At 33.0% G+C, this 9,557-nt stretch overlaps 1 protein-coding gene across 1 annotated transcript; it reads left to right on the top strand.

The window, feature by feature from the left end:
- The first annotated feature begins 442 nt into the window (after positions 1–442).
- On the top strand, positions 443–4,204 carry mRpL14 (mitochondrial ribosomal protein L14). Its single transcript, XM_089642539.1, has 3 exons — positions 443–519; positions 737–931; positions 3,868–4,204. The coding sequence occupies exons 2-3, from the start codon at positions 739–741 to the stop codon at positions 4,134–4,136; spliced, it is 462 nt and encodes a 153-aa protein (XP_089498665.1). The 5' UTR covers positions 443–519; positions 737–738; the 3' UTR covers positions 4,137–4,204.
- Positions 4,205–9,557: the final 5,353 nt, after the last annotated feature.

Raw genomic sequence — 9,557 nt, 5'->3', positions numbered from 1 at the left:
AATAGACTCAGATTTTTAAATACCTTTTGTACCTACGTTTTTATAGCGAAATAAACGCCCACTTAAGACTTGTTTTGTTTTATTTTACTTCCATTTAAATTACAGTTTTTTGTGCAAAATTTTTGAAAATACAAATACGTTATGAAATATGCATTTTGGCTGAAGTGTTTTTTTTTTAACATACATTCATTGTCCTATGAGCCATCTTGGTGTTGCCATTTAAAACCTAGAAAACGATTGCAGCGCCATCATTTGTTTTCTACACTTAAATGTCGAGCTGTACCTATATATGTATCAAAAAAAATTTTCAATAAAAAAAAAAAAAAAAAATACGAACGGCTAGGAAAAAATGTTAGTTTTGTTCATCGTAAAAAATAATATGGTTATTATTTTCCAGCAATGGCAACTTCAACGAATGTTTTTTTTTGAGATTTTGACTTATGTCTCTCTGGTTTGAAAATATCTGTGAACTGTCATTTAGAGTAGGTATAATCAGCTATAATATAATCGGCACATCAGGTAAACATGAATAAAACCTCCGCTAAAATATGTTATGTCATGACCCTCGAACGCAGAAAACCATTAAAAATATATGGATTTATTAGTTTCCATTCCTGTTGAACTTACTACATTTTGAGGTTAAATCTAACCTAACTTTTGACTAGTTTTGTTATTATTTTGATTTATGGAAGCATAATGTTGATGTCGTAACTTACCCTATTTGTTTTTATTACAGATATGGCGTTCCCATCTCTTTTGGCCAAACTAGCGACGCCGATTAAATGTCTTACTTCATCTTTCCACACAACAGCCATTTGCAATGAAATTCGTCTGCTGGCGAGATTGAGGGTCGTCGACAACTCAGAAATCGGCAAAAGAGCCATGTCCGAGGGGAAACCACCTAAAGTCATTCATGTGTACAACAAAAAAAGTTAGCTAAAAACAAACATTTTATATGGAGCAATTTCTTTTACGGGGTATAACCAAATATCCTGTAAATGTAATAATAATTTTAATAATACGTCCAACTCCACTAAAATATTGGCATTATCACCAATGCTGGTCGCTAGAGGCTCTAGTGTAGCGTATCGATGTTGACATTCCTTTCAATGGCGGCAAATTGAATTTATTGAGTACTTGGTAGCGGTGTTTTGATCTTTCTAATTTGTACTTTGATCAATATTGTTAAAAAATATGGATAAACTTGTCAAATTCTGCTACAAAAAAAATATAAATAGCTCTTGGTTTCATCTTAACACATTTCGGCCGGGTATTTTTTGCACTGACGCTACCCTGACTCCGGGCGAAAATAAAGGTCCTGCGCGAATTTCTTTAATTGTAAAATCGCTATATCTTTGTTTGTTTTAAATCGCTATATCTTCGAAAATTATTAAAATATTTTAATAAAAATTTCTACGTAGTAACTCAGCATACCCAAGCTATAAAAATACTAAACGAAAATCAAATATTATTTGAAATGCAACTCAATTAACCTTGTAAAATGTTTATTACGGTCCGCCTATCGGTATTTGCTCATACCGGCTTTCTTTAAATATGCTCAACATCTCTCGCTCGCTTGCACATAGGAGTTGAGTGGGTGCGGAACAGAGAATGAGATTCGAATCGGGTTTCACGGTCATAAAAACGGTTGTTTTTTAAAGAGCACGCGTACATGCAGCGAACATGCAGCGGAATTCGAAAATTTACCAAAATATTTATAAAAATGTCCCAAAAAGTAGGTTCTGTGTGTGCATTTTACGGATGTAGTAATTTCAGTTTTAATTTCAAGTTTATATTACCTAATTTTTTTTCATAATTATTAATGTAAAATAAAGAATATATTTCACATAAAATCTATTAAAATGTATGAAGGAAGATCAAAGCGCACAACTCACTCTGCTAGGAGGCTCTAATGTAGCATGCTGCCATCAGAATGTATAGGAAATGTCAGAAGTTGGAGGTATTATTAATATTATAGGGTGTTTGGTATAACTAAAGCAGGTATCAGACGATTCACTTCGGTGAATGTTCACTCTAGTGAAATTTTATTTTTATTTTTATTTTAATGATACAAAAATGAATATTCATCCGTCCTTTCCCACTATGATATTATTTTAGTACTGAAAAATAATACTAAAAATGAGATTGGCGCAAATACCTAATTCATTGTTATAACACAGTACATTATTTTTTTTTCCGTATAAACAGAACAACATTTTCCTGAGCGGCGTTTCACGCCATTTGCGGTTGCTTCGTTACTTTCCCATAATTCGCGACTCGGCTCGCTGAAATTTGGTTGTGTTTATACGTAGCATTACGACGTACGTCGAGATGATAATGTACCCTGGATTGAGCAAGCGAGAAATAGTTTCTCTCTAGCAATCTAGCAATTCTCAATACTTCATTGGTTTTATAATATACACGTAATCGCCACATAGAAAGACACAAACTTTTTTACTTTCTTTATGTACATACTACAAGCAAAAACTAAGTTTGTCGGTACCTATGTAGCCACACCGATTGGTATCCAGATGTGTAAAGCCCGTTTGACACGTTATAACATTTTTAACAAGTCTAGTTCCCGCTATTCTGGACAAGCGATTGTCTCTTACGATTACTAAAGGTACTTGTAATCACTTAAATTACTATAAATATATCTATTGGTTTATTCTTCATTCAGCAAGAGACTGGTGTATCAGTTACCATAACCTCGAAGTTTTACGTGAACGAAAGACATAAATATAAATACCATGAGAAGTGGTGCATTATTTTGAAGGAGAAACTCCAGGTGGCATTGAAGGATTGCTGAATTTTAGATAGCGGCAGAGAATATTTAGGGAAACCTCTCATAATACTTGAAACTTTTCATTAGAAAAAATATAAATCACTAAAAATATACAATGTATCGGTAATCTTGTAATATAGATTTATCACGTTCTTCACATAATATCGTACATAATAATAATAAAAAAAGGTTCCAGTTATTTCAAGCAGAGCACCAAAGGTCTTTGTTACCCGGGGGACCTTTTTATCAATCATTCAATCTCCCAGGGCATTGATTTAAATTACTGAATTCAACAATCCTCCAATGTTCCTTTTCTTTCCAACTTACTTGTTATACCGTTAGGACTGTAAGATGCACTTTTTTTTTTTTTTTTTTCACATCTTTTTCACAAATATGTTTTGGTTCGGTAATATTTTTTTGTATAACAAACACACGTGTGAGTTTTGGCAAATCTATTTTTTACGTGTTCTTTTTGCAATCAAATTGTGTGTTTTTACCACTCTCTAAGATCTGAGCTTTTTAGGCAGAAAATACAATTCAATCGATCACTGTAGTGGCAAGATTCCGGACATATTTAGCGATGGCCCACAGTACTTTACAAAATTTCTCAAATCTTTTGTTCTCACCTACCTTCACTTGCCAAACTTTATTTCTCTTGTTTTTTTTCCGTTATTGTTGATTTACATACTGGCAGTGATGCGTGGCGGACCGAATCGTATGGTTGAGGGAGACCTTTTGACTTCTCCAGCAAGACTCTCTCGAAACATCGCCTTGCATCGCAGTGGGAGGGATGGATTCAAAGGTCCGTCACTTCTGGACACGCTGACCTCCAGATTCCTATCCACCCATCATACGTATTTCCTTCCCAGTACTTCCTTTCTTATATACATATGGGATATAGGCCCCGAGGGAATTTATTTTCCTCATTGCTGATGTAAAAAAAAATGGGATTGTGGAAAAATAGTCAATAGACTGTAATTAACACAAATAATGTATTACCTTACTGCTTGAGGTTATGAAGTAGAGACATCGGACAGTCGTTCAAACTCTCGTTGCACGTTCTTTATTATTATATTTTTCAGGGGTTGGATTTCTCGGTGACAAAGTCTTGGTGGCCATCAAGGGACAGAAGAAAAAGGGAATCCTCGTGGGGCTGAAGCAAAAGCAGATTCCGAGCATCCCCAAGTTCGATAGTAACAACTTGGTGCTCATTGACGACAATGGCACTCCCCTGGGAACAAGAATTCACGTTCCTATCCCAACCATCTTGCGAACAGTGCTGAAGGAAAAAACACAATCTAAAGGAGCCGATTATACTAAACTCTTGGCAATATCTAGTAGGTTTATTTGAAACGTGTGTTTTTTGTATATTATTTGTTATGTTTAGTTAGTCTTATGTAATAAAAAAGTATCAAATTTTGTTCATATTTTATTTCTCTAGTATCAATAAGAAGACATTGTGACAAAGTGTATATGGGCCAATAACAAATTAAGTAAACAAGTATGTATAGCATTTTGATTGTTTTTCTCATGGTTTATCTGTATTATTATTCCAGAATTATCTGCTTTTGGGCATTCTAGAGTTCTCCGTCAATTTATATTGCGCTTTTACAAATGGAAATAAAAATGTTCATTTCTTAAAAACCTTAAATCTCCAAAAGCTCTTCATCGATTGCTTTGAAATTTTGACACAATTTTGCATTCAAATACGCGTGTTTTTATATACTTATATTATATAGATGACCGGTCGGCGGGTGAGTTGACATCGCGTTTGGGTCCCACCCAGGAGTAGTGTGCTCAAGTCCTCCATCACAACACAAGCAACATTTTCCGCTTACTATGATGGTAGTAGAAGATTTTCGAATATTGTCAGGTTATTCGTAACCCGAGAATATGTCTTTCTTTTAAAAAATAAATTTAAAAAAATAATGTCACCTGTTACAAGAAAAAACATGTGTTTTTTAAAAACAGCACCATCTGCGGACGTAAAAGTAACATGCACTATTGATTCTCTATTTGCACAGACAGACTGAACCACAGCAATGCGTGGCGGGGTACAGCTAGTATATAATAATTTTGTGGAACATCATTAAAGAAATTACAAAATAGAAAACATGCAAAATAATAATAAAAGCATACATTAATTATAATCGTTGAGGTATGTTATTATGGCCTTCTTGTAACTATATTCCGTAAACTTGAACACATCTACTATTTCTGCAAAAGTATTGCCAACTGCATGTAATTTAGGTTAGTCAAGGTACAAGCAAGTATAAATAACCCAGCCCTGATATAATTGTAATTAAAAAAAATTCAATCGAATAGTTCTATTTGGTATGTATACGGTGAATAGACTCATTATATCAAGGCTGTCTATAATTCCATTAATAATTTAAAAAATAAATAAGTTAAGTCTGAAACAAGTCTTCTGAGAGATTAAATAATTTTAATTATTTCATGAAGTGGTTGTAATTTGTAGTTTCTATAGGTAGACCACTTCAGTACTAATTAGAGTTCTCCATTTACCACTTTAGTGTTCCTCCCTTTACAACTTCAGTGCTCCGTTTACCGCTTCGGTGCTCGCTAGAGTTCTCCATTTACCACTTCAGTGCTCATACTTCTAGGTTAGAACTAAAAACTTTGGTTCTCCATTTTGTTTTCTGTTTTGTTGGGTGGGGATAAATAATAAAACAGAGGAAGTTATTATAATTATGTAGTCATTTATTAAGATTTTTACATGCAAAAATGGAAAATTGTACAGTAGAAGATAAAATTTAATGAAATAAAGAATAATCTCTCATTAAAATCATTCTTTAAATATACATACGAAGGAAATTTACTAAATGCGCCGATGCACTTTCCTGAATGACATTATTTAAAATTATTTCTAGCTAAAACATTTGAGGAAAATGCATCCTGGCAAATAAGCAGATGATACCGACACAATACAACCAAACCAAACCACACCAGACACAGGAACTAAGTGATACAAGTAATGTTGCAAAGGAAGCGTGGAACAACCAACTGAAGCGTGGCTTGTGCCGGCCGGCTTGGCAATGGCACTGTGTCGTATCATAATAAATTGACCATTAATAAATCTTCATAGTCTCAGCTTAGAAAAATTACCAAGGGCCAATTGAACAAGAATATAATTAATTTTCCATATATTTTTGAAAATGCATTCTCGCCCCGAAATACGGAAAACAGAAAAACCGGCCTCGCACGCCATTTGCAATAATAACGCATACATTCCCAGAACATAATTACATTAAAAGGTATTCTTGAATTGCTATTGCCATGAATTGAACTAGCCAAATGACACGAATTAGGATAGCTGATTACGCGTAACAAATGGTGACAGTCTTTCATAAAGTGTATATGCTTCTAGTTACAATACATATAGAACATACAATTTAACGATAACATGACGGCAGACATTGCGGGAGCTACGATTCTAACTGACCTAAGTTAAAATGATTGAATCGACGGAGATCCGTGGTGGCGACACCACTGACTTAAGGGTATTCATTGTTCTCATTCCTCCGTTTGCAGAATACACAGCACCGTGTTGTTTAGTCTATGGGGGCCGGACTGAACTGCCACTGATTCTTACTCTCTCTTATCAATTCCTGGTGACCTCCATGCGTGCCGATGGCAGGTCAGGACGTCAACGTCCCACGTCAACAATACACTACGGCGGGACTACCACTACAGCGCTCCTGGCTTCAGAACTTAAGTTACCGCAACAACACAACACATACTGATACTGACGAGAAATGTACGCAACCAATTACCAAGCATTATTATCCAAACATTGCAAATTAGATTACATTATACTCGAGGGCGATAAGGATAAATTACAAAGAGGAAGGCTAAGAAAGTTGCAGGTAAAGAAACATATGTTAATCTAAGCACATGGATACAATTCTATTTAGCATGAAGTGCAATTGATTAAAATTATTATATCTCTGGCATACTTGTACTTATGTAGTGAATAATCTGATAAATATTTGTTTCAAATGACTATTCCTATCTATATGTATTAACCAAATTCCTATATTTAATTATATCCTCGCACAGATATCTGATATTTATCCTTTACCAAAAATTACCAATCGATTTATTCAAATAAGAAATGGGATAACTATGTATTACTTAACTCTAATGTGAGAATAGTTAATTGCATTTATATTTTATTTGATAAGAAATTGAAATCTGATTCAAAGTTGTACCATTCATTAAGTTCCATTTATCTTTGAATGAATACATTTGTATTCAGCTTTATTATCAATGTAAGCAACAGGAATCCTGCATGTTTTGTGCTTGAATCAATCCGCTGTATTCTTTCTTTAACCGGAGCATTTCATGTACAATAAATAATCAACCAGAATTACAATACATATTTCTTAAACATAATGAAAATTCGTTAAACAATAGGTACTAATTGTTTTATTAAATGGCATTACATACACTTTAAAAATAAACATTAATCAGTAGATTATAATTCTATTCAATTTTAACTGAACCAGGTCATTTTCACATGACTTTCTTTGATTTTACCGAGTTAAAATTGAAGAAATATGCAAATAATGTATTGTTAAACTTTTGTTAGTAAGCTAAGAAAAATTTACTTTTACCAATTCAATATTTGCACTTCCATACTTCACTAAGCGTTAGCAATAATAATCACGACATGATTTCATTCGGATAAAATATTAAATAATATATGTATGTATTAGAAACTCAATTCCCTGACAAATAATTAATTAACTGATCCCCGTAGAAGCGACTTAAGTAATTTCAAGCTCAATAAATAATTAGAAAAAGAAGATGCCTTTTATACAAACGTATTTACAAAAAGATTTGTTTTGGTAATCATACGTAGATGGTATATTAATAACTAAAAGGTGGTTGTGGTATTTTAAAGCATAAGTCATGGCAAATTGTTCGTCTAATCGCAAAAATATATCAATCATTATTATTATTCAAAACTATATAATATGCTGTATTATTACAATATGCAACTTATATGTACAGTGTACATTTCAATATTCTATCATCTGCATCTAGTGATCTCTCAATACATATACATACATTACACAAATGTGTGTTTGTTTGTTGATTAGGTGAAATGGTTGTTGGGGTTGATTGTACTGGGGACGGTCAAACAGTAGCAGAAGTAGGTTCCACAGCAGTCACAGCTGCTGGCGCGGCACAAGGCACGGCACACGGCACGGCACAACTGCTGCGCTGCCAAACCCAATGAGATTGTTTGTGCATAGCATCCAAAAATATATCCTTGAATAGCCACAACTTACTTACCTTACCATTATTTTAATAAGTTTTATTTATTATACTTTGAAGCAAACACTTTATATATATATATATATACCTTTCAAACTAAAGAGGCTATAAGTGATTCTTTAAAAATTGGGATATAATAAGCCAACTACCTACTGTCTTTAAGTACAATATTTTATCATTAGTTTCATTCAAAGTTTATTTTTTTAATAAAGTAGACACAAAAGAGAGGGGGATTTAATAATAATTTAGTCATATTATTAGTGGATAATAATAAATAAGGTATTCCATGATTCTTAAATTAAAGAAACAATCTCTGAGGACTGCGTAAATGTGAATCAAACAGGACGCTTGGAAAATACACCATAATAATGACTATTCATCTTAGCATTCCTCAGCTTTCAGCTTTGGCTACCAATGCGACATACTCAGCACACAGCGAACCACCACTGGCGGGCATTAGTTTACAATATTCTTTAGAAAAGGACATACACAATTTACTAAAATTTACAAGTTAGTTTTTTTTTTTCATTTAAATATTAATTAAAATGATAAAAACAATAATATACATCACATTTCATGCAACAGATCTTTGTTTTTGGTGGCAATGGAACTAACTTGCATACACAAATACACATCAGGTTACTAGTAGACAGGTACTAATTTATTTCTTTTAGTATTGCACAAATATTTCTAGTACATTATAATATTGGATACTATCTAATACAGTGACTTTTCATTTCCAATTTTGATTTTAAATGGTCTATAAATATATTGATAAAACAAATACGTACACTGTATCCAAACAATTTTATTGATTCCTTGCAAATTTGTGAATGTAATAAAGACTAGACGTTGATTTGATCGGATCAAAGTTATTGAATTATTTATTTGTTCTGTTCATTTTTAACAAATGCCAAATCTTTCAAATTGATGAAATTAAAATATGAAAAGTATTTATTATTTGTATACAATTTAAACTGGAGAATAACAATATTTTAAGAAAGGAGGTTCTGATAACATTATCCTGATAACTGAATGTTTATGTTAACGGAATCATAATTATTGAACCAGCAATATCATGATTTGAATACAACATTAAAATGCACACACTTTGGGCATATGTATTGAATATAATAAAAGGACCATTATGCAAGTGAGTTCCACTGTAAGCCATTATTAGCCAGATGTCGGGCTAAACTCATGGTAGGATTACTGCCGCATTACAAATAATAGTAAAGGGAAAGCGAATCATACATCAACATGGATATAGTTTATATTATAATATTCACAAATTAACAACTTACAGGAGAACGGCAGAAAATATACGTCAAATTGTGACACTTTCTAGAAGAAGAAATCATTGAAATTATTCTCAACATTCAACAATGCTATCAACACTTAAGATGACAACGATGCAACAATGCCCTTATTCAATACATCATCAACACCCATGTAACTATGCCGTCAA

Source organism: Hesperophylax consimilis, chromosome 18 (assembly GCF_061612785.1).
Source record: "Hesperophylax consimilis isolate HC1 chromosome 18, BYU_Hcon_1.0, whole genome shotgun sequence".
In the NCBI taxonomy this organism is placed as follows: Eukaryota; Metazoa; Arthropoda; class Insecta; order Trichoptera; family Limnephilidae; genus Hesperophylax; species Hesperophylax consimilis.
This window is presented reverse-complemented; position numbering and strand designations above follow the sequence as displayed.